Source organism: Orycteropus afer, unplaced genomic scaffold (genome assembly GCF_000298275.1).
Source record: "Orycteropus afer afer isolate SDZICR_OR568_19922 unplaced genomic scaffold, OryAfe1.0 scaffold00053, whole genome shotgun sequence".
NCBI classification, from domain to species: domain Eukaryota; kingdom Metazoa; phylum Chordata; class Mammalia; order Tubulidentata; family Orycteropodidae; genus Orycteropus; species Orycteropus afer.
In genome coordinates this window covers 12,125,448-12,152,257 of record NW_006921640.1, presented here as the reverse complement: position 1 = coordinate 12,152,257, position 26,810 = coordinate 12,125,448, and the positions used below count along the sequence as shown (strand labels likewise).

Here is a 26,810-nt window from a genome sequence, read left to right as displayed (position 1 = left end):
AATTCCTTATCAGAGAGTTCCAATGCTGCTGCTTCCTCAGGGATGTGTTCTGGGTCTATATCCTGCTCCCTTGTTTCTCCCACTTTATCCTGCTTCTTTGTGTGGACAGTGATGTTCTGTTGTCCCCGAGACATTGTGGCGTTGTTGTATTTAGATCTCTGTTAACTGTGTGTGGAGAGCAGCCAAGGGTGTTTCAGGCTCTTCTTGGTGGTTTTTTATTGTTGTCCCCTTGGTGGAGAAGGAGCTGGTGGCTGTCGCTCAGTAAGTGAAGTTGCAGGATGTGTGGGTGTAGTTGTGTCTTATGGGGACTGTTGTTGTCTCCCACTCAGTTAGACACAAATTACAATTGAATAGCCATCAAAAAACTACAAGCACATGGAAAAAAACGCACCATCTAATCACATAGGAACAGTAACCAAAAACAGAAAAAAGGGATAAAGAAGAAGAAAAAACAAGAAAACCTGCAATATCTGGGGATAGGGCACTAAGAGAAAAAAAGTAGAGAAGGAGAATAAAGAAGGAAAAAAATGGGAAAAATGCAAAAAGATAAACAAGCAATGGGGTTAACCATGAGAAAAAAGGGGGAGAAAAAAAATACTTAAATTAAAAAAAAAAAATTTCAACCAGGAACAGGGAAAAGAAAAAATGCTGAAAACTAGGACCTGGGAGGAGAAGATTAAGAATAATGGTAAAAAGGACAAAAGTATTAATAATAATAGTTGTTTTAAAACAGACAAATACAAACCAACTAATCACCAGAAAAAAGAAAGCGAAAAAGAAAAAGTCAAAAAAGGAGAACAAAAAAGAATCGTTGGAGGACAGGGCAGGGCACCCAGGCTCTGTCTGAGCACACAGACTGTGATGGAGTTCCTGTGGGCCCAGAAGGTAGGTCGAAGTGGGGGATGGCCACACCTCTGTTCACCAAGCAGGTGTGGGGTATGAGTAACAATAGGAATGTGGTACCTTTTTAGTCTTGCAGGTTCAGAGTGTCCTTGGGATTGCTGGAAAGCAGAACGTGTTCTTAAGCCCCAGGAATCTGCAAGAGCGCTGTCTCTTTAAACATCCAAAATAGTCAAGGTGCTTTTAAACCTTCAAAATGGCGGTGTCCTACAGACTGGCAGAAGTCCACAGCTCAGTCCGCCTTTCTCTTCACCATCTCCATTTATTCCCCAGCCACCAGAGCAGTCCCTGCAGTCCCTGGCTAACAGGGCTGATTTTTAGGTTAATTCTTAGGTCCTACCAGCACTTGGGAATTTCCAAGCTGTCTGTGCCATCAGGATCGCTCAGATTCACTGCCAGACCGCGGCTCCGTATGTCCCCTTTCTTGGTATTTTCATGCAAATTTTTCTGCTAGTTGGGGTTTAGTGTACTTCTGTATCCTTCCCTTCAAGGCTCAGGGGTCCCAGATTATCTTCTGTGTCTGTATTAATTGGTTTCCCTTTTCTTTGTTTAATAGGGTCTGTGCAGTCTTTCTGCCTAGTCCGCCATCTTACCCCCATTCAGGTTATGCTTCTTCTTGAGATACGCCTTCATACATTAAGAGGTATTTGCTTTTCCTTAAGAGTTAGTTTTCTCTTGTCCCTTCTTGAAGCATGTACAATTTATTTCAGGCAGAATTCTGAACTACTTCTTCAAAAATCAGTTCGTTAAAGTAACAAACTTCAATTACTATGTTTCACTGAAAAACAAGTAAAAGGATCCAGATTTATAGATTTTTACAATTCCTTCCCCTGGCCTACCTGTTGTTGGTAGATGCCATCAAGTCAGTCCCAACTCTTTGTGATCCAGTCTACAACAGAAACACTGCCTGGTCCTGCACCATCTTCACAATTGTTGCTATATTTGAGCCTCAGGGAACTCTGGTGGCATAGTGCCTAAGGCATTCCACTGCTAACTGGGAGGCTGGTGGTTCAAACCCACCAGCTGCTCCTCGGAAGGAAGAATGGGCAATCTACTTCTGTAGAAATACTGCCTCAGAAACCCAAGGGAAGGGGTCTCTATGAGTCAGGACTGTCTTGATGGCAGTGGGTTTGGTTTTTGATTGTATTGTTGCAGCCTCTGTGCCAATCAATTGCATTGAGGGTCTTCCTCATTTTCACTGATCCTTTGCTCTACCAAGCATGATGTCTTCCAGGAACCGATCCATACATACTTCTATTGATGTTTTTGTTTTCTGATTCTGTGTACATGTTCCTTTTGTCTGTTTAAAAGCAAATACAGATTTCACTAATATGAATATGTACTTGTATTATTTCTCTTCTGCATTTCCTCCCACAGATTACGATAATAGGTATTCTCTTTGATATCTTTGAAGATGCCAGTGATCTCTTAGAACACATTTCTTTAGTTACATTTCTTAGCTCTATTCTGTTCAGCCTAAGTTCACCAAAAAGTTATGTCCAGAATATAATGTGAGGGGTGTATGGGAGAGTGAATGTAATCCACTAACTGGAATAAGCCCAGCCATGTAGATACAATAATTATTTTAGAAAGGAAGGTACTTGTATACTTAAAATTTGTTTTTATTGTTGTTGTATGCTATTGAGATGAGTCTGTCTCATAGCAACTCTGAGACAGAGTAGAACTGCCCATAGGGTTTCCTATGTTGTAATCTTTATGCAGCAGATTACCAGGTCTTTTCTCCTGTAGAGGTGCTGGTGGGTAATAACTACCTCCCTTTCAGTTAGCAGCTGAGTATCTAATCATTGCACCACCAGGGTGCTTTTGAAGTATTTTTAGCAGTCATAAATGTAACCATTTGAAATAACCATACATTATGTTTTTCAAAGAGAAGAGCCAAAGCAAGGGAACCTACTTCACCAAAATAGAAAGAAGAAATATTGATTCTGCACTTTCCCTCCTTTTTTTTTTTAATGCATTTTATTGAAATATAATTTATGTACCATGAAATACACAAAACTAAAGTGATATGGGTCAGTGCATTATTTTATTTTTTATTTTTTGGCAGTGTTCCGTCCCCTCCCCTCCCACTCCTGGCAAACAACAAAGAAAGTTTCCCTCCATATGTAAACCTTTCCTTGACCCTCCACAGTAATACTATATTTGTCCTTCTGTGATTGACTTATTTCATTCAGCATAATGTCCTCCAAGTTCATCCATATTATGTGGTGTTTTTCAGACTCTACATTATTCTTTAGTGCTGTGTAGCATTCCATTATCTGTGTTTACCATAGTTTGGTCATCCACTCTTCCGTTGATGGGCACGTAGGTTGTTTCCATCTTTTTGCTATTGTAAATAATGCTGTGATGAACATGAGTGTGCATATATATCTCTTCCTGTCTTGGCTCTCACCTCTCTAGGATATATACCTAGTAATGGGATTGCTGGGTCAAATGATATCTCCAATTCCAGCTTTCTAAGGAATTGCAATATCGCTTTCCACAGTGGTTGTATCACTTCACAATTCCACCAGCAGTGTATGAGTATCCCAGTCTTTCTACATCCCAGCCAGCATTTGTTATTTTCTGTCTCGTTGAACCTTGCCATCAGTGCTGGGGTGAGACGGTATCTCGTTTTGATGTGCATCTTTCTGATGGCCAATGATTGTGAGCATCTTCTCGTGTATTAGCTAGCCACCTGAATATCCTCCTTGGTGAAGTGTCTACTCATGTCTTCTGCCCATTTTTCAACTGGATTGTTAATCTCTTTGCTGTTGAGGCATTGGAGTTTTCTATAAATCTTAGCGATAAGTCCCTTGCCAGGTATGTAATTATTGGCAAATATGAATTTGTTGCTGTTATTTTTGTTGTGTGCTTTTTCATGATGTCTGTTTCTTTGTTCCATATAATTTTCTATGCTGAGCTCGTTTTGTTTATAAATCGTGTTATCACTTCTTTTGTTGCTATTGTTTTAGTATTTGCTAAATATTTGTGCTATTCCTCTTTTTTATGTTGATGTGAATGTTTGTCATTTTTCTTTGAGGCTACCCTGTGATTTATGGTTTTCTTCCCAAGTTTAGAACAGTCCGTTCTGTCTTGTAGTTGTCTTGACTTCCCCACCATCTAGAAGTTCTGTAACGACACAATTTTTTCCTGCTTTTTGGTTTGTAGTTGTCCTCATTTGTCAATTGATATCTGTGGTTCTCTGTTTACAATCTTGTAGGCTTCTTTACTTTGGATACTTCCATAGCTGGGTTGGTTTCAGTTGTTGTTTGCTGTTGTTGCTTCTCCATCCAAAGGACTTCCTTTAGCATCTCTTGTGAGGTTGGTCTGGTTTTAACAAATTCCCTTAATTTCTGCTTATTGGGAAATATCCCAATTTCACCATCATATTTGAGGGACAGTTTTTCTGCGTACATAATTCTTGGTTGGAAATTTTTCTCTTTCAGGGTTTTATGTATACCATCCCATTGTCTTCTCGCCTGCATGGTTTCTGGTAAGAAATCCGAACTTAGTCTTATTGGTTGTGCCTTATAGGTAACTTTTCATTTTTCCCTATGCTGCTTTCAGGATTCTTTCTTTGTCTTTGGTTTTGGTGAGTTTGATGATGATATGTCTGGGTGATTTTCTTTTGGGGTCTATCCTGTTTGGGGCTCATTGGACTTCCTGAATGGATATATTCTCATCTTTCATCATACCAGGAAAATTCTCTTCCAAAAATCTTTGATAATTTTCTCTGTGGTTTTATTTCCTGTTCTGGAATTCTGATTACCTGTAGGTTATTCCTTTTGATGGTATCCCACATGAACCTTAGGTTTTCTTCATTTTTTTTTAATCTTTTTTCTGATTGATCCTTTCCAAAGAAGTGTTCAGGTATTTGCCTTCAATCTCCCTAATTCTGTCTTCCATTGATTCAATTCTGCTCTTTTGCTCATTCATTGTCTTATCTATTTCTGAAAATCTAATATTAATCTTTTAGATTTCTGTGTGTAGATTTTGTATCATTTCTAATTTTTCATTTATTTTGTCATTTTGTTCTTGTATTGTCTTTTGAAATTGTTCTAGGGTTTTCTCTGTGTTTTCCTTGATCTGTCTCTCAATTTGTTGAAGGTACCTAAATATAATTCTTTTGAATTCCTTATCAAACAGGGAGTTCCAATGCTGCATCTCCCTCAGGGATGTATTTTGGGTCTGTATCCTGGTCCCTTGTTTCTCCTGCTTTATTTTGCTTCTTTGTGTGGGCTGTGATGCTCTGTTGTCTCCGAGGCATTGTGATTTTTTTTGTGTTTATATTTCATTGGTGATTGTATGTTGGAGACTTGCCCACAATTTTCATTTTCTTTGTTTTGTTTGTATAGATGCAAGTAGGGTACTGTGCTGTGCTTCTCTATTCAGTAGTTGACAGCACTTATACACTCACCACCTGTCTCCTTTCCTGTTGTCAGGCTGTCATACATCCCTGCTGTCCTTGGCAAAAGGAGCCTATTCTTAGGTCCCTGGAATCTGAATGAGAATGCTGTCACTTTAAAATCCAAAATGGTTGCCACTTGTAAAGATTCAAAATATCTGCTCCCTTGGTCACTTTAAATATCCAAAATGGTTGCCACTTGTAAACATTCAACATTGCTGTGCCCTCATTCACTTTAAATATCCAAAATGGCTGCTGTGTGTAAACACTCAAAATGGCTGCGCCCTCTGGACAGCAGAAAGTCAACAGTTCAGGTTGTCTCCCTCCTTGCTGTTTCCCTTCCTAGTCATAGGCAACCAGAGCAGTTTTCCCTGCAGCCCTTGGTGACCAGGGCTGATCTTTAGGTCAATTCTCAGGTTGCAATACCTCTTGGAAATATTCAGGCTGTTGGTCCCGTCAGGGTAGCTGACAGTCCACAGTTCTGACCTTCTCTGTACTCACTGTTTTCGTTCAGGTTTTTCCACTAGCTGGTGCCTAATCCACTCCTGTTTAATTCCTTCCAAAGCTCAGGGCTCCAGGATTATCATCTGTATCTCTGTCAATTGGTTTTTCTTTTCTTTGTTGAAGAGGATCTGTGTCTCTTGTCTGCCTATTACTCTATCTTCTCAGAAGTCTTTCCCCCCCCCCTTTGTTTTATTATTTTTTTTTCTGTCTAATGATCTTTCCTGGGTGTTGTCCTTATCTTTTGGGGAGAAGCCCACTGTAGCACCCAGAACACTGGCCTAGAAATTAGGAAGCTTGATTTTTAAATAGAGTCCTGTCCTAAGCAGTTCTGTTGTCTTGGGAAAATCACAAACTCTCTAAGCCTCTGCTTTCCCCTACCTCCCCCCAAGTAAACATTATATAAAATCTGCCTTGCATACTCTCCACAGAGATGTGAGCATGTGACCACAGATAGTATATGTTGTGTGAGGGAACTAAAACTGAGATGCTTGGCATGATTGAAAATAACTGACCTAGATCTGAGTCAAAGCTCCATTTTTGGAATTAAACTTTGGCTTGTCCTAAATCTTCTCTTCCTCCTTAAGAACAGATCCTGTGATTTAGAGCCTTGTGACATATAACATCTTGTAAAACTTTAACCACTCTCAGCAAATGGTGGAGAAGGCAATATGTGGTTTTTGGAGGAATGTTTGTCAGGGATTGTTTATCAGGATGGTCTTGGGAGAATGCTTGCACTTCATGCCCCAGAAAATTGGGTTAACTACAGGAAGTCTATGTTAGAAAATAGATTAGCTAACCTTGCAAAATTTTAACTTGCTATTGTCTTATAACTACACGTAATCTTAATCCCCAGTATGATAGCCACAAACTCTCTTCCACAATTTTTTTTTAATGTAACAAGCTCATCTCTCCCTCAAAATATTGGAACATATTGTCATTTAGCATAACAACTTATTGCCCAGTATGAGCTGTTCACATCTACCAGTAAAACTCTTTGCTTTTCACTTTTAACAGAATGTAAGTATCGTTCAGTGCTACAGCAATTTCTTGTCAAAAGTGGGGATTTTGAAGGTGTGTTATCTTCGGTGACTCTGAGGCAGTCACTACTGGGCTTGTGTACTAGCTGAGCCCCATATGAGCTCATTGTTTCCGAGGCTTCTGAAGAGTCGCCTCAAGGTAAATAACCTGTCAAATCCAGAGCTCCACACCCTTGCATAGCAGCTCTTTGAGTTTTATTCCTGAATTTAATTTCAATATATGCCTGCAGGTTGATTTCGTGTATGTTCTTTCACATAAGAGAGCCTAATTTTCTCTTATTGAGATACAGGCTTGGATTTTTGATTAGCTAGGTTTTGTATGGTTGTTATTAAGGTTCCTCATAGTCTCTTAAGCTGCAAAAACATGAGCATGGGTTCAAGCAAATGAAAGCCCTTCAGGTGCTTGCCACCAACTGAAAGACACCCATGAAAGAATCAGCTGGGATGTGAGATGGGTCATATGCACTAGGCTGCCCACTAGTCACAAGATAATTCTCACTCACCAAGGCATATTGTAAAACAAACTACAGACCAAACCCTGCAGCAAATCCTTTATAGGATTTTTTTCTAACTCTGGGTAATCCAGAGTCTCAGGCTATCCATTTTTCAGTTGTGCACATACCATTTGTACCAGCGTCTTAGCCTATCTGTTTTTTGGTTGTGCACATACCATTTGTTTCTGTTTTTTGCATGTATATTTGATCTCTCTGCTGGATATATGGGTTATGCCACATCAAGAGACAGCTCGGAGCCACCTTCCAGAACTCCTGCCTACTCTATGAAAAAGCATTTTTTTTCCCCTTCAAGTTGAGCATTCTTGAATAATGGACATATCCTTACCAAAGACAGTCTGGAAAATCAGTAGGTACTTTCGGGTTCTTTCTATTTCTAAATTGGCTTTTCTGCACAACAAATATGAAAATAAAATTAAGCAACCTCAGTGGTATGCCTATTTTGATTAGTACAGATACTTCTAAGAAACATTAGGACAGTAAGATAGCTTCCTTGCAGGACACTGTTTCACAATTAACTAAGCAAAATAAAAAGCTGCAGTGTCAGAGCTCTACTCCTAATCTTTTTGCTCCACTGTGAGCTCCAGTACTCACCTCTCATTTTCCACCTGTTCTTCTGATGATACTTTATCTGAACATCTCTTTTTTCTCCTAAGGAATTTATTACCAAAACGAAAAATAACAAACTCACTGCTGTTGACTTGGATCTGACTCATAGTGACCCCTCCTTGGGTTTCTGAGGGAGTTTCATTACACAAGTAGATTTTCCAGTATTCCGTCCAAGGAGTGACTGGTGGTTTGAACTGCCAGTCTTCTGTATAACTTATTGCATGGCATAACTTATTCCTTGAATTTTCACAGAATTACATAGTACTATGAAGGATTTCCCAAAATAACGTGAGGATCCTTACAGATTTGCTGAGGAGTTTAAAATTCTTAATGAAACTTTCCAACCTGGGCTTGCAGACTTACATCAGTTAGTCCATATCATAACAAGACCTGGAGAACTCCAATTATGGTTAGAACATGCTGAATAGAAAGATTCTAAAAATAGCTTAGTTTTGTTGTTGTTGTCATGCACCGTTGAGTTGGACCCGACTCATAGCAAACCCCTCCTTGGGTTTCTGAGGCAGTATCACTACGGAAGTAGATTGCCCCATCTTCCTTCCGAGGAGAGCTTAGTTTTAGACATGGATAAAACAGCTGCCCCACTGCTTGAAGATGCATGAGCAGTAGGCTAAAAGATTACTTGAAGCCACCCATAAGGTTTTACCCCCCAATAATAGATTGGACTAAAATTCATTCTTTAAAAGATGAGAACATTTATGATTACCAAACCAATTACTTCAGAAAAATTTTTAACATTCTGGACTCAAGCCATAAGCCCCAAGTTCTTCTGAAGTTCTGAACAGTCTATTATATTTGGCTTCAGGCCCAAAATTTCAGCCTTAGTGAAAAGGCACCAACTAGATTGGAAATCTGCTCCTATTGTTGAGCTAACTAACCTGGCTCATGAAGTTCCTCAGACCTAAGAGAAGAAACAATCCTCAAAGGCCAATAAATTCATGGCCCTACAATTGGAACAGTTACAATCTCCTAATTAGAAGAGAAACCCTAAGCCTTTTGAAGGCACTCAGTCTGTACTTGCCACTTGCCATTATTACAGATATCCCGCACAATGGAAAACAGATTGTTATAAACTAAAAATAGATAAAAAAAAACAGCCAAACAAGATGTCCCTCACCCTGATCCTGATTTAGAGACAGACAGGGACTTCTGGCACTTAATTTTCAAGGAGAAGCTACCATGTGCATTAATGGATCGCTTTGCAAATTTTTGATACTGAAGCCACCTTATCTGCTATTAAATCCACTAGCTAACAAAATCTCCTGCCCCAGAGAATAAAAATTTCAAAAATTATGGTGTTACTAATCAAGGACAAACTTTAAAACACTCCCAGCCCATATCTATATCTTTAGGTCCTACTAAGGGCCTGCACCATGTTTTGCTTAGCCTTGATACCACAGTTAACTTGTTAGGAAGAGATCTTCTGTGTAAATGGAATTTACATTTACATGTCAATGGAAAGAAGGAAATTTTATTGAACCTTCCTTACACTCATAAACAAACAGACCTTGATTTAGATAATATTTGGAAAAAAGAAATTATTTGCTGTCTGCAGGCACTTACTCTGCCTCTTCAGGGATCAGTCCATCCTAGTCCTCTCTTTCTAGAGGTCCTTCTCTCCATTCCTGAAAGCTTGTGGGCCACAACATCTACTGATGTAGGTCAAGTCTTATCTGCAGAACCAAATAAAATCCAAATAGATTTACCAAACGTTTGCCCAGAATTTCCCACCATCCTCTCAAATGAGAATCCAAAGAAGGATTTACAACAGTAAACAAGATATTCTTTCTGAAGACTTCATTTTTCCTTGCACCAGCCCTTGAAGCACCCCTGTCTTCCCAGTTAAGAAACCAAATAATAGAAACTAGAGACTTGTATCCTTCCACTATACTTATTCAATCTATATGCCAAGCAAATAATCCGAGAAACTGGACTATGTAAAGAAGAACACATCAGGATTGGGGGAAGACTCTAACAACCTGCGATATGTGGATGACACAACTTTGCTTGCTGAAAGTGAGGATGACTTGAAGCACTTACTGATGAAGATTGAAAACTACAGTCTGCAGTATGGATTACACCTCAATATAAAGAAAACAAAAATCCTCACAAATGGACTAACATCACGATAAATGGAGAAAAGATTGAAGTTGTTAGAGACTTCATATTACTTGGTTCTACAATCAACGCCAGTGGAAGCAACAGTCAAGACAGACGATATATTGCATTGAGCATATCTGCTGCAAAAGACCTTTCAAGGACTGAAGAGAAAAGATATCTCCTTGAAGACTAAGTTGCACCTAACCCAAGCCATGGTATTTTCAGTCACCTTGTATGCATGTGAGAGCTGGACAATGAATAAGGAAGACCAAAGAAGAGTTGATGCTTTAGAGTTGTGGTGTTGGTGAAGAATACTGAAGTACCATGGACTGCTAAAAAAATGAACACATCTGTCCTGGAAGAAGTGCAGCTGGAATGCTCCTTGGAAGTGAGAATGTCCAGACTTTGTCTCACCTACTTGGTCATGTTGACAGAAGGAACCATTCTCTGGAGAAGGATATCTTGCTTGGTAAAGTGGAGGGTCAATGAAAAAGGAGAAGACCCTCAACAAAGTGGGTTCACACAATGGTTGCAATGATAGGCTCAGGTACAGCAAAGATCATGAGGCTGGCAAAGGACCAGGCAGTGTTTCATTCTGTTGCACATAAGGTCATATGTTGCACATAAGATCACTATGAGTCACAGATGACTCGACAGCACCTAACAGCAACAACAGAGGTTTGTTCAAGATTTGTGAGGAATCAATTGCATTGTCATTCATAGACTCCCTGTAGTTTCTAATCTCCATTTATTACCTTCCAATGTCACTTCATGTGCCACTCACTTTACTATTGTATATCTTTAAGTCCCTTTTTCAGCATTCCTGTGCATGCTGAAAGCCAATATTTGCTTGCTTTCACCTAGGAAAACTAGCAGTTTACTTGGACTATAATGCCTCATAGCTTATTAATTCCCCCCACTTATTACTATCAGATTTTGCATGCAGATTTGCAGCCCTTGCAGTTTGCCAATATGTTAACACTGCTCCAGTATGTTAATGGTTTACTAGTCTACTCTGCCTCCCAGAAGGCTTGCCTTAAAGACAGTGTAATTTTGTTAAAACATTTAGCCACTAGAGGAGACAAAGATTCTAAAGTAAAACTACAGTTGGCCTAGCCTTCTGTCAAATGTGTTGGTAGTTCAGTTTCTCAGAAGACATCTTTATTGACCCTAAACAAACAAAAAGCTATTTTTGCTTTCCTATACCTGAAACAAAGAAACATCCATGAGGATTTGTAGGCCTTTGTGGTTATTGTTGAGCCTAGATCCCTAAGTTTTCTCTGATGGCTCAACCTTTGTGGAAGTAAACTCATCTGAACCAGACTCATGCAAAGTAACACCAGAAGATAAGGAGGCAATACCTAAACTAAAGAAAGCTTTAATGAGCTCACCCACCTTAGACTTCCCTAATTATCAGCTGGATTTTTCTCTATTTGTATATGAAATATCTGGAAATGCTTTACTTTGAGAAACTGCACCTTTAGAGAAAACTGATTTCACACTTTGAGTTAGCATATTCTTCACACTAAGTTGCCCTTTAAATATGCTCTCACCCCACACTCCACTCAACAAGATCACAGAAATAGAGCATCAAAGCTATGACATAATGAAGAACCCCTTAACAGGATGGTATCTAGCTGCCACTGATAACCATTCCTCTACATAGAATGGAATCATAGGTAGTGTCTGAGCTCTTAAAAGCTTGATCCAAAGTTCCAACTAGAAGTCTGTGTAGGAGAAAGCACTCTTATAATGGTGATCAGAGAATCTCAACAGAGATTCATGATCAGCAGGGGAATAGGTGAGGGCATTCTAAAACTGTGGTTCCTGTCAAGATTGTAAATGACTGACCTAGATCTGAATCAGTGTTCCATTTTAAAAATTAAACTTTAGCTTGTCCTAAATCCTCTTTTCTTAGAAATTAAAAAATGCCTTCCTGATAGAGGAGCCTGTAATTTAGACCCTTGTGGCATGTAACTTCTTATAAAACTTTTACCACCCTCAGCAAATGATGGAGAAGGCACGGATGTGGTTTATGAAGAAGTATTTGTCAGGAAATGTTTACCAGGATGGTCTTGGGAAAATGTTTGCACTGCACGCCCCAGGAAAAAAGCTAAGAGCATCAAGGGTCACACATTTGTAGATATTTCAGAAAATTGTTTGCTGGATTAACTTCAAGAAGTCTATATAAGAAAATAGATTAGCTAACCTTACAAAATTTTAACTTGCTGTTGTCTTATAACTACAGGTAATCCCAAGCCCTCATGATTTGTTCACTTACTTATTTCATCATTTTTTTCATATAAGAAGCTCATCTTTCCTCAAAATGTTGGAATACTTTGTGATATAGAATTACATTGTTTTTGCTCACTTCGAGCTATTCAAATCCTCCAGTAAAACTCCTTGCTGTTCACTTTTAACAGAGCACCAGGCATTGTTTTGTTCTATTTTTCATAGAGTTGCTATGAATCAGAGCTGACTTGACAGCACCTAACAACAGACAACAAGTTTTGTCAGCACTATGACAATATGAATTCATTCTGTAGACAGATCATCAAAGATTGCAAATGTGTGACCCTTGATGCTCTTAGCTGGAAACAGTAGACACTCTGGAATGGTTAAGTGGTTAAATGCTAGCCTGATAACCAAAAAGTTGGCAGTTCGAACCCACCAACCTCTCCACAGGAGAAAGATGGGGGACTCTGATTCCATAACGATTTACATAGAAGAGTTCCTTGGAAATCCTATGGGGGTAGTTCTGCTCCATCCTATAGGGATGCTATGAGTTGGAATCAACTCAATAGTGTGGTAGTTTAGGTTATGTGTCAACTTGCCTCGGCCTGGTTTTGAGTGGCTGGGCAGCTGGATGTAGTTATTCCCCATGGTGAGATTGGTAATCACCTCCATGGTAGAATCTACTGGAGCAGCTGCCTTAGGGATGTGGTTTGCTTCCAGTATATAAGAAGCAGCTCTGAGGAGGGTCTCCAGCTTTTGGCATGTTTGAATCCTGCATGTACCTGAGTTGTTATTCAGCAGCCTGCCATGTTGTCTCCTGGCCTTAGGACTATTGCTGGACTTGAATCAATGGTCTGCTGTGTGGTTTGGTCATATTGGTACTGTGCCTTTTTGCTTGTTGACCTTGGGTTTGTAAGCATCAGCAGCCAGCAGCTGCATGAGTGAAGAAAGCCTCCAGTTTCAGTGGGCTGGGAGCAAGAGGCAGATCTGAAGACCAAGGTTGAGGGGCTTTCACACAGCCCCTCGAGCCTGAACTTTGAACTCAGACTTCTAGCCTTCAAAACTGTAATCAAATAAACTCCTGTTTGTTAAAGCCATCACATTTGTGGTATTTTCTGTTAGAGCATCACGAAGTAACCAAAACAGATGGCAATGGGTTTGTTTTGGTTTGGGGTTTGGGCAGACTTGACTTAGCATCCATGTAAGCCTACTACTCACTATCTTGAGAGTCTGATGTTCCCTTCTTTTGTCTCCTCTCATCAAAGGCCCCTTCTTTTGTCTTGTGTAATTGCACTCAGAAACCAAGCTGCGTTTCTCACCACAGATAGCTCCTTAGTTTAGATTCAAGTCTTGGAGGCATGGATCATTCCAGAAAGAAAATGGGGAAGCCTGAAATGTAAAAGTACAAAATCAGAACAATTTCTAATGAGCTTTGCCTGAATTGCTGTTCTTCAGTTGGAGCCCCTTTACTGGATGTATTTCCAGTGATTGATCAGTAAAGAAGAAAATGCGATCAAGGTGGTAAGAGTGTGGACTTGAGTCAGACAGGCTGCCCAGTTTTTAAATTCTGACTTGCTCCCTCACTTGGTATATACATTTAAATTTAGAAAAAGGAAAAAAAAAACAGTCATAGTTATTGAAAACAAAGAAACTACGTAAGACCTTGGATTCAAAAGGCAGGGATTCTAGTTTAGGATATGCCACTAACTGCTTCTGCAGCCTGAGGCAAGTCCATTAACCTCTAAAGTTTTATTGTTTCCACCTAAAGTAGGAATTACATATATTCCTTGTAAACTAGTTGCAAGAATTAAATGGGATAATCTGTGTAAAATGCCCAGTATAGTGTCTGGCTAGTTGTTGTCAATAAATGACAGCTCCTGACTTCCCCTTCCTACTACATTGCTTTGTGGGCTAGCTGATCAATAATGAACTAGAGTGGAGGAGATCACATTGTGGAATTTCACCCTGAAGTTATTTAAGAGTGAGTTTGACCAGCTTTCTGTGACAGTTGAGTCATTCTGCAGCTTGGGATTGGGCTGGACAGACTATGGACTTTCTTTACTTAGCTATTCTAGATTTATGATTTTCTGAGTATTCTGCCTTTATTCTTTGTTGCCTCTCAGGATCTCAGGTTTTCACCAGTCTTGGAAAGTAGATTTAGTGAGGTGATCTTTGGCCTCCACAGAACTTCCTCCTGTGAGAGTAGCCATCTCACAGGAAAAACTCCTGTGCATTGGTTTAGATATGATTGGATTGCTAATCCAATTTATCTTTTTTAAAATAATCCAGTTATATTTTTGAGTATGCAGAAATAGACATTATACATTGTAATACCATATTTTCTCAAGGAAAAATCAGGTCATAAAAATGGACTCGTTAGGATATATTTGTGGGGACAGCAGGTCAGAATAATTGAAAGCGGAACTGTTCTGGATAATGAGATGTTTGGTTGCCATATCAAAAAACAAAACAAAACAAAAAAAAAACACCTCATTGCCATTGAGTCAATTCTGACCTACAGCAACATACTTTAGCAACACAGTGTTGTTGCTAGTTGCTGTCAAGTTAGCTTAGATTGCTAGTGACCTTACGTATAACAGAGCAAAACATTGCCCAGTCCTGTGTCACCTTCAAGACTGCTAGTATGTTTGACTCTATTGTTGTGGCCATTGTGTCAATCCATCCATTGAAGGTGTCTCTTATTTTCATTGGCCCTTTTTTTTTTTTTTTTTTTTTTTTTTACAAAGCACGATTTCCTTTTCTTGTGAGTGACCTTTCTTGATGATGTGTCCAAAGTAAGTGAGTTGAAGTCTCTCCATCCACCTAACCCTGAATGTACCTCAGTAATGTTCTCCACTTTCCAACTGAAGAAGTGGTTCAGTGAGTTTGGGTTAGTCAGGCTCTTTGCTATCAGATAAGTTTGGGAGACTGGATGTAATCCTAACTCCTTAAAGAACAGAGATGAAAGAAGAGCCTTGTAATAGAAAGTGGTTAATACATAATGTTGAATAAAGTGAATTCAAATACTAAAATGGGATTCATAGAAAAAACTGATCTCTTCTCCGTTAAAAGCTTCCAGCAAAATAAAATCTTGTGCCCGTCTATTGTGCTCTAAAAGTCCGGGCAGAAAAAGTACCTATTAATGAGATGGGGGTAGGGGGACTTATAGGTAACAACCAATTGCCCTTTCTTCCTAATCTACATGTTTAGGTAGAGTAAAGCTGCTCAAGTCTACTCTTTTTGTACTGGTGGTTATTGCTGGCTGCTTAATTAAGGTATAATTAAGCTAGTCTCAGTTTAAAATGAGCATCTGATCACTTATTACTGTTGTTGTTGTTGTTGTGTGCCGTCGAGTCAAACCCGACTCATAGTGACCCCTCCTTGGGTTTCCGAGGCAGTGTCACTACGGAAGTAGGATTGCCCAACCTTCCTTCCAAGGAGTGGCTGGTGGGTTTGAACCGCCAGCCGTCTGGTTAGCTGGCAAGTGTCTTAGCCACTATGCTACCAGAGCTCCCCCCTATTCCTGGCTACTGGAGCATATTCTTTAAGGTATAATTAAGCTAGTCTCAGTTTAAAATGAGCATCTGATCACTTATTACTAAGGACAGAAAATTCCCGTGAAAACCCTTGTTTTATTTGTGGGTTGCAAACTCTGTTTTAGTTTGGGGCTGAGGGGCAACCTGTTTTAGTTTGGGGCTGAGGGGCAAGATGTGACATGGTAATTATTGTAACAGGACAAGAATAGTGCTCCAGGTATTCTTCCAGTTTTTTTTTTTTTTTCCCAGCTTTATTTCCTGGATTTCTTTTACCTTGGAAACCAAGAAATGTCTTTTATGTGTATCTTTTTTTCTTTCTTTTTTTAAAATTCAAACTAGTAAGGCCAAGAATTTTTCTCACAGATGAAAAACATACTAAAATGCATAGAAGGACTTGCATAGCAGCTGGATTTCCTTCTTAGTGGTCATAGAGTCAGACCTCACCACAAGAACATAGAGAACTGAAGACTCCATGCCAGATCTTACCAGTTTCCATTGAGTTGATTCTGATTCATGAGATTCTGTGTGCAGAGTAGAACTACTTCATTGAGTTTTCAAGGATATGACCTTTTGGATGCAGATCACCAGGCCTGTCTTCTGAGCTATCTCAGGTGCATTAGTGGTAGAGCACTTAACCATTTACACCACCAGGGATTCATGGAACCTTAGGAGTTACAAACACTCCAGAAAGACATAAGATTAATTGCAAAGAGCTATATACAGATACAATTTGATATAGAGCCAATTGAGCATGCGAGTACATAGTGAGTAAAAATATCAAAGCAAGATACAGTTAATCAGGAAGATGTCTGAAAGAAGTAATTGAGTTTAATGTCTCAGTCATAGACTCAAATATGCTTATCATTGGGAATGTATCTTGGTGGCAGTTCCTTTATTTTACAAATGGGCTTATCCCAGAGGAACTAATTTACCCAAAGCCACAAAGCATGTTAAGATAGATTAGAAATAGAAGTTAAGTCTTCTATCCTATGCTTTCACTCCAGCACCTTTTCCTCTACAGCATAAAATCCTCACAGAAGAGGAAAAGGTTAGTGTACAGAGTAAATATTGATTCTTTCCCAGATTGAGAAGTGGAAGACCAGAGAGAAGTCTTTAGACTGTGGCCATACAGCTTTGGGAAAGTGAATAGTAGAATCCAAGTTTTCTGACACACAGTGAAGGTGTGCTGTTGTCTAATGGCTCTTAGAATTTCTATAATGTTCAATGTATGGCTTCTGCATTCCTGTTAATGTTGAAGGTAGAGCGGTTTTTTCCCCCCTTATGACTATTTTCCTCTCTAGGGGAAAAAAAAAGTGAAGATAAACCACTGGAACAGGAATGTAAAAAGTGAAACATTAGAGCTCTCCATGTGGAAAGGAGGGAGAAATTCTGAGCAAATGCAAGCTGTCTTTAGTGTCTGATAGAAAAAAAAAAAATAGATTGTTTTAATTTATGTAGCTACTCCTTACATTGAAACCAGATGATTATTTTATGTTTGAATTATCAATACAATTTGGTTTTGAATCTCTACAGTGTCCCAGGATTGTTCTGCTTTGGGGAAGAGGATCACAAAATTACTAAATATATACCATGCCCTACTAAGTGTTGTGATAATAGTCAATATTGCAAAAAACAACAACAAAACTGATATTAGTGAAAGTTAGGGACAGCAGAGAAGGCACTCTACAAGAAGCTGGCTTGGGCTGTCTAGGATTTAGAAAGGAGAGGTCAGGAAGAAGGAAAGACATAATGTAAGAAAAGATGTAGATGTGGAGGAGCTTGCTCTTGACCTTCTGGGAAATGCTTGATTTTCTGCTCAGCTGTCCTCATAAAGGAGACTTTGTGGCACAGTGGCTAAGAATTTGACTGCTAACCAAAAGGTTGCAGTTTCAAACTCACCAGCTACTCCGTGGGAGAAAGATGTGGCAGCCTACTTCTGTAAAGATTACAGCTTTGGAAACCCTATGAGGCAGTTCTATTTTGTCTTATTGGGTCACTGTGAGTCAGAATCAACTCAGTAGCAATGGGCTTTTTTTGGTTTGTCCTCATATACTTTTTCAAGCATCCATGAAGTGTCAGGGGCCAGCTATTACACAGAACATCCTGCTTAGAAGAATGTGAGGAATGTTTCAACAAAATCAATTTCCGCAAAGTAAATGGGAAAATTGCTTCCTCTGGGGTGTTCCAGCTTGTCTATTCAGAATTCATGTGGCACAGTGAGTCAGAGAAGAATAGCTGTCTTCATCCTTCTTTTGGGGGAGAACTTGGCAAACAAGGCTGATATGGACAGGCAATAATTAAATTTCCTTGGGCACTGTCTAATATAATTGAGACCCAGAAGTTGTGAACATGTGCCCCAAACAAAGCTGTACCTCATATAGAGAATGCCGAGCCTTTGAATGCCTTATTTGTCACATTTTGAGAACTAATATCTTAATTAAACTTAGGAAGTATTTCAAAAAAATCTAATTAGGAGTAAACAAATGGATCACAAGAAAGGGAGGAAAGAGAAAAGACCACGTTTCTGCCTAGTAGTTTTGAAAGGCAAACTTCTGTAGGTTTCTCAATCCTTTTTCCAGGTTTGAAAGATAAGGAAATTGATACACTTTATATAAGATTGAATGGAAAAATAGCTGTGTTTCTACCTTTGCTTATTTTTTAAAAAAATGTATTTTTTTTAAGTCTGATTATTCCACTTTTCTAAAGATTGGTTGGTAGAAAGGAGATGATTCAGAAAATGCTAAAAACAAAAATAAGTAGGTAGTTCCAAAATTTTAAACAGGGCTTGCTTTCTGTATTTTTAAGATCAGCATAGGAGGCTCAAATGGTTACCGTTCAACTACTAACCTAAAGATTGGTAGTTCAAAACCATGCAGTAATACTACAGAAGGCCTAGGGATCTTCTTACATAAAGATTACAGCCAAGAAAACCCTGTGGAGAATTCTGTCCTATAACACAGGGAGACTCTATGAGTCAGCACTGAGTCAACCATAATTTTGTTTTGTTTTATTTTGCAATCACAAATAAATGAATTATTCATCTTTTTCTTTTGTGGTCTCATAAAACTTTGAACTTATGTTGGAGTTTTTATCACACTCAGCTAATCTCATTACTGTATTTTTTCCACAAATAACATGCACCTTCTAGGTTTGTTTGCCGACCACTCCCTCCCCTGGGATGTATTTTTGTAAACACCCTATGCTATTTTTTTTTTTAAAGCAACATGTTAAAAAAAAACAAACAAACAGGAAAATACCTCAGGGTTGGTGGGGGAGGTTGAATGGGTAGGAAGAAGCAGTTGGCAGACAAACATAGAAGATGCATGTTATTTATGGAAAAAATACGGTAGTTATCTCCAGTCTCCTCACTTCTAGGCTGAAGACTTTTCCCTCTACGTTTGCTGTTGGTCAGGAGGTATCTTAGATGTTTTCAGCCAATTCCTTGCCCGGGAATCTGTCCCTGGGATTGCTACAAACATGCTGTACAGTCATCAACAACTTCTTTCTTTTTCTTTTTTTTGGGAGTGGGGTGGGGGAGGGTACTGTTTATGTAGAAAATAATCCTATTTTACTATGATTTCATAAATACATGCTTACATAAATATAACTTATCATCTGTAAGTAGCAAAGCAGCTATTCCATAGTAATATGTCATAGTCTTGACTCTCGAGAGGAATGTATTAGGTTGGGTTCTATGGAGAAGTGAAATCAGTGAACCATGTGTATATGTACATACATGTGTATGTGTGTGTGTATGGAGAGAGAGAGAGAGAGAGTGAAATTTATGTCAAGAGAATGGCTCATGAAGTTGTAGAGGCTGGCAGGTCCAAAGTCTGTGGGTGAGATGTCAGGCTGGAGGCTTCTCCTGAATCATATAGTTGCAGGGTATGATGGACCCAAGATTGGCAATCAATATAGCAGGGGCTGGCTTTGAAGACTGACAAATCCAAGATTGGCAAGTAAGGTGGCACACAGCCTGCTCATGGGCTATCAAGGTAACAGTCCCAAGATCAGCAGGCAGTATGGTACGCCACTGGTTCAAGTCCAAGAACTGGAAGTCAGATGATCATGAGCCAGATGCAGGATCCAGATTGAACAAAAAGTCACGGTGCTTTTCCAGGACATCCATATGTATTGGAAGCAGGCCATACCCCTTAGGAAACTCCTTTCAGTTGACTGGCTGTTCGTAGAAGATCTCATTATGGAGATGACTACATCATAACTGCTAAACCACTTAGAATCATGGCCCAGCCAAGTTGTCACACAACCTTTATTATCATAAGGACAAAAACCAATGAAGTGTATAAATACATGAGAGGTTTAACTCAAGGAAATGAGTCATGTAATTGTGGGAGCTTGCCAAGTCCCAAATCTGTGGGTCACGTTGCAAGCTGACCACCTCTGCTGGATAAAGTAGCTGCAGAAATTGATAAATCCAATATCTTCATGTCAGGCAGCAGGGTGGAGGGTTCTGCTGGCTCATGGGTTTGTGGAAGCTGGTGAATCCAAAATCAGATCAGGTGGCAGGCTGAAGATTTCTGCAGGTTTAGCCTCCCAATTGCCTAAGGCATTTGACTGCTAACCAGAAGGCTGGTGGTTCAAACCCACCAGCCACTCCTCGGAAGGAAGGTTGGGCAATCTACTTCCGTAGTGATACTGCCTCGGCAATCCAAGGAGGAGTCACTATGAGTTGGGTCCCACTCGACAGCAGTCTCTTTGGTTCGTTTCATAATGTCCCAAGAACCAGCGATCAGGTAATGAGAAGAGTGTCGAGTCAAGAAAGCCTTTCAGAACATCTATTTATATACTGGAGACATGCCACACCCCCAAGAAAACTCCCCTTTGAACTGTTTGGCTGACCACATCAAATCACATTGCAGAGGTGAATCCACTACAGGAAGTCCTTGAATTATGAATTAGTTCTGTTCCTAGGTATGTAAGTCAAAAACATATGTAAGTTGGAAGAGTTAGGCATGGTTTGTACCTAACATCCATCAAAGGTTTATCTTAGTATATTGTGTACCTTACTTTGCATAAAAGAACATTAAAGAAATACTTCCAATTATACTAAAACATATTTAACATAATAATACCGTAATATTGTTTTGATGCATGTCACAAAGTAGTGTCCATTTGTTATTACAAAACACTGTATGTAACTCAGATTTTTAATGTAATAGGCAATACAAGGATTGGTTCTTAACTGTGGGTTGTATGTAAATTGGACATTTGTAACCCAGGTACTGCCTGTATATTATAATATGGAAGAGCAGTTGGTCCAGTGTGTGCCAAACCACTAAGAATCATAGCCTAGCCAAGCTGACATTCAACATTAACCATCATAGTATAAATCATGTGAGTGCAATTATGCAGATTTTTATTTAAAATGCATATACCAAAGTGATACATTGAACCATTTTTCCTGACCACTCTAGTGATCCTACCAGACATACTTTATCATATTGCTCTATTTATTTTCCTTACTGCACTTTTCATAATCTGATTTTCTTGTGTGTATATATATTTACTTATTTATGCTTTTTTACTTCTAGAATATTAGATCCTTGGAGGCAAGACCTTTATTTCTAGCACATAGTAGATATTCAATGACTTTTACTAAAATTATGAGGAATCAATGCTTTATGTAGAATCAAGATCATGATGCTTCAGATATATGTTATTTGGCCTATAAATGATTGTGGCGCAGATGACTGTCAAACCAAAAAAACCAAACTCACTGCCATCAAGTCAGGTCCGACTCATAGTGACCTCTCCTTGGGTTTCTGAGGTGGTATGTCTACGGAAGTAGATTGCCCAACCTTCCTTCCGATGAGTGGCTGGTGGTTTTGAGCCTTTTGGTTAGCCTTAGGCACTATGCTGCCAGTTGGCTGTAAATTAATTAAGTTCAGTTTCAGAAAGTTGCTACTGAAGCCCATAATAATGATTTAATGTCTGAAAATTTCCTGGAGAAAACAGATTTTTTAAAAATATTTTACATTTTATTTTCTTTTGTCCCTAATCTCTGAAACTGCAGTTATTTTTTTCATTCAGAACATTTTAAGGAATTCCTACTCTCTACTAAGTACTAAAACAAAAAAAAACAAACTCACTGCCCTCAAGTCGGTCCTGACTCATAGCAACCCCTTCTTGGGTTTCTGAGGCAGTATCTCTATAGAAGTAGATTGCCCAGTCTTCCTTCCGAGGAGAGGCTGGTGGATTTAAACCGCCAGCCTTCTGGTTATCAGTCAAATGCCTTAGGCACTACGCCACCAGAGCTCCCTACTAAGTACTAGGGATGCACAAATCAACAGTCTTCCAGTCTTAAAGGGGCTTCCAGTTTGAGTCCAACAAGTCAGTGTCATCTAGTGTCGGATCCACTCCGATTGGAGTAAATCTTGCTACTATGGAATGGACAGCTTACCCAGGTTTAGGGTTTCAAGGAATTGCCAGAGAATACTGTTTACAGTCTCTTTTTATCTTAGAAAGCATTTTATTTTGTTCAGATCACTTCATAATGCCTTCCATGCACTAGACCTTTTGCTGAGTCAGAATTAACTAGTTGATGTAGTATGTGAGTGAGAGGGGTATGGGAAGGGTGGCCTTGGAGGAAGAGGACAAAGTAGTTCCAGGTAGAGGAAGTGTTGTGTTGCGAGAGTCAGGAGCGCTCAGGAAAAGTGGCCATAGTTTTACATGGAAGGAGCATAGATACTTGAGATGGAAGGTGGTGTGAAGTAGGGTGGGAGCCAAAATGTGAAGGAACTTACAGTGTTATGTATCAGTGAACCTCACTCAGAGGTTTAAAACAGAAGAGGAATGTGGTTAGAATTTTAGGGTACATAGATGATTTCATACCTTTATGATTTTGGACCAGCCATCTGCAAGTAGCTCTGGTGGCTCAATGAGTAAACACTCAGCTGCTAACCCAAAGGTCAATAAGAAGTTTGAACCAAACAGCCGCTCTCTGGGAGAAAACAACCTAGCGATCTGTTTCTGTAATGATTACAGCCTAGAAAACCCTGTGGGGGCAGTTCTACTCCACTGTAAGTTGGAATAGACTCCACAGCACCCAACAACAAAAACATCTATTCTACAATTGCTTATGTGGTTTTAAAGTTGCAGTAGGAGAGGGAGGAAGTGCTCTCTTAATTGCTATCAGTACAAAAAAAAAAAAAAAAAAATCCTTCAATGGGCCCAACTTACTGTATGAAAAAAATTTTTTTGATTAAATAACACCTTATAATCACCTTATATGGAGCTCTGGTAGCATAGTGCCTAAGGCACTCGACTGCTAACCAGAAGGCTGGCGGGTCAAACCCACCAGCCACTCCTCGGAAGGAAGGTTGGGCTATCTACTTCTGTATTGATACTGCCTCAGCAACCCAAGGAGGGGTTGCTGTGAGTCAGGTCTGACTCCACGGCACATAACAACAACAGCAACAATCACCTTATAATGAATCAGAAGGAGCTCTGGTAGCATAGTGCCTAACGCACTTGACTGCTAACCAGAAGGCTGGCAGTTCAAACTCACCAGCCAGTCCTCGGAAGGAAAGTTGGGCAATCTACTTCCAAAGTGATACAGCCTTGGAAACCCAAGGAAAGGTTGCTATGAGTCGGGTCTGACTCCACGGCACATAACAACAATCAGTCAGAAGTTGTTCCCATCCTCATGACGCTTCTTTTTGTCCTCTCAGACCAACAAGGCCACACTTTTCCGCCAACTGCAGCAGATGACTTATAGCCTGATTGAATGGCGGTCCCAGATCTTGTCGGGAACACTCCCCAAGGATGAACTGGCAGAGCTCAAGAAGAAGGTGACAGCCAAAATTGATCATGGGAACAGGTAAGCCAGGGATGACGTTTCACTGAAAAGTTGGAAAATAACAGTCACATTCATGCTGAAGGCACTGGTTTTGATCTTGGAATTACCAGAGAATAATGTTTTCTGTCTCTTTTTATCTTAGAAAGCATTTTATTTTGTTCCAATCACATCATAATGCCATCCATGTGCTAGACCCTGTGCTGAGTCTTTGATCTCAAGGAGATTACAGTTTAATAGAAAAGATCAGACTAGGATTCAAGCAACTTCCATGCCCAACAAATTGACAGTAACTGATCCTCTGAAGTCAACACTCTTTGATACTTGGGACTTTATCTGTTTTTATTATAAAGTATATTTTAAATCAATATCAGACACATTCTCTTTCTTTTCATCTTCTCTTAACTGTAGTCATTTCTTTTTTCTTAACCTTTCCTATTATTTATTTGTTTTTTAAAAATTTAACTTATTTTGTTGTTGTTGTTGTTGAGAATATACACAGCAAAACATATACCCATTCAACAGTTTCTACTGTGTGTGATTTAGTGACATTGATTACATTCTTTGAGTTGTGCAGCCATTCTCAGCCTCCTTTTCTGAGTTGCTTCTCCCTCTTAAACATAAATTCTCTGCCCCCTAATATTCCTATCTAATCTTTTGAGTTGCTGTTGTCGATCTGATAGATCTTGAAAGAGCATGATAATCAAGGCAGACATTCTTTACTAGGTAAGTTCAACTACTGTTTGGTTTTAAGAAGACTTCAAGGGTATTTTTGGTTTAAGGTTTAAAGATTATCCCAGGGCTGTAGTTTCAGGCCTTCAGCCTCTATAGGTGCTGAAAGTCCTGAGTCTTTGAGAATTTGAAATCCTGTTCTACAATTTTCCCCTTTTGATCAGGATTCTTTATCTGTAGACTCTTTGATAAAAATGTTCAGTAATGGTAGATGGGCACCATCATGTTTTCTGGTCTCATAGCAAAGGAAGTAGTTGTTTATGGAGGCAATTAGCCACACATTCCATATCTTCCTCATGTTTCTGACTTTCCTTCTCCCTCTGATCCCTCTGTTGTGGAGCCATTTTTTTTTTTTTTTTAAAGTATGTGAAAACCATATCCATTAGAAATAGTTAAAAATGTTTATCCTCAGTTGGTTATGTCTTCAGTACCGTCTAGCATGAATCACTTTATTAAGATTGGTTCTGTTTAACCCAGGCAGATATATAGGTTTCAGATATTTCAGCCTCTTGGAAAGTGAGAAATTCAATCAACTCATCAAATTTATAGTGGCCCAAGATTCTGACTAGCTCTTTTAAAAAGACCAGGGGTTCCTTAGTTAACTTTTGTAGATAATTAATTTGTCATTTAGGTTTTTATTCTAAATTTTTCATCTTGAGTGCATGTGATGATGATGATGATGATTATCCCCTTTTTCTTCTCCAACCTCAGGTCTCTTGGACATAGCTCAGAGGTCTGGTAAAATACAGCTTATTATCCTACTCATTTAAATATCATAGACTCTGACAACTGTATTCAGAAGTAGCTGAGCTAAACATAGTATATAAGATTCAGATCCAACCAGCATTTATGAAATACCTTGTATGTAAACTTAACATATATTACTTGATTATAATCCTGTGAGGTTGCTGTTGTTATTCCTGTTTTTTGGTTAAAGAAACAGAACAAGTGAGCTTAAGTGATAGACTTCCAAGTCACATAGATAATAGTTGGTAAAGATTAAATTCAAACCTAGAACTTTTGACTCCATGTTTAATGCTCCTTTTCTAGGATTTAAGAATTACCAGTCCCTTCCCCTATCACTTGTACCTTCACAGGAGTATAATGACATGGTTTGTATTGCCAGTTGGGTGGTGCCAGAGACTTATTTGAAAAGCCAACTAAGTTGGGATAAGGCAGCTCCTTTCTTGCACATATATAAGAGCTTTTGTCTCTTTTTAGTTCTTGCCAGAGTATGACATTGGCCTAAAGGTCCACCAAGTCCTTGGGATGGGATGTTGATATCCACAGACAGAAGACCATGCCTGCTTTTCCCTCCTAGGCCTTGGAAGCAGCTCAAGAAATTAAGCTGATCTGTCAGTGCATCAGTGACCCAGTCTCTGAACAGCCAACGCCATCTTTCATGAGTCTGGGTGGCCTGTGGGTCTGGCAGCCATGAAAAGAAAACTGCCATATTCAATTAGTTGATGGAGATGTATAAAACCGGGGAAGAGGGAAATGAGGCATTCTTGTCTTTTTCCCAAAGACTTGTTACATTTCATTGTTATCCTTTAGCCTGCTTGCCTTTTTGGCATCCCTACTCCCAAATTACTGCTGCCTGGGATGTACACTGTGGCATTCAGATGGCAGTATCTTGTTTCTACCACAGCCTTCAACTTCTTGGAACTAAGCAAGTTTTTTTTTTTTTTTTTCTATTTTGTGTGCCTGTTGAGGCATAAAAGCCTTGGTTGGATCATGTCATGTTTAGGCCATATGGGTCTTAATATTCATGTGCAGGAGTTTCTGGGTGGTACCAACAGCTAATGCACTCAACTGCTAACCAAAAGATTCGAGGTTTGAGTCTACCTAGAGGGGCCTCCAAAAGAAAGGTCTGGCAATCTGCTTCAGAAAAATCAGCCATAGAGCACATTTCTACTCTGACAAACAAGGAGGGGAGGGTGGTTCACCATAAGTCAGAGTTGACTCAGTGATAACTGGTTTTTCTGTTATTCCACTCAGAGCCACAACTTAACATAGCCAGGTGTTCTTTGGTACTAGTGGCTGCAATAGTAACTAACATTTATTGAGAGCTTAGTATGTGCTACATATTGTGCTAGAAGCTTTACATTCATTATCTCATTAAATTCTTATAGCATCCTTGAGGGATAGAAAATATTTACAGATGAGGAAACCAGGCTTTGCAAAATTACATTACCCAGAGTCACAGTGCTAGCAATTATTAAATCCCAGATTTAAATCCTGGTTCAGATGATACCACAGCCCATGCTCATAACCATTATGAAATGCCAACAAGCCAGGTCTTATTCCATTGATCTTCTTAAAGACACCCTTGAATTAAGTACTGTCTCCCAATCCTGTACCTTTAAGGAAAGGAGAGCAAGCCTCAAATAATTATGCATTGGT

At 39.3% G+C, this 26,810-nt stretch overlaps 1 protein-coding gene across 1 annotated transcript in view; it reads left to right on the top strand.

Moving 5' to 3' along the window:
* DOCK5 (dedicator of cytokinesis 5) overlaps positions 1-26,810 on the top strand; it is a 210,921-nt gene that overhangs the window by 19,100 nt on the left and 165,011 nt on the right. The window contains exon 5 of the mRNA XM_007938781.1: positions 23,551-23,699. Within this exon, the coding sequence (XP_007936972.1) occupies positions 23,551-23,699 (149 nt within the window). The remainder of the gene's footprint in view (positions 1-23,550; positions 23,700-26,810) is intronic.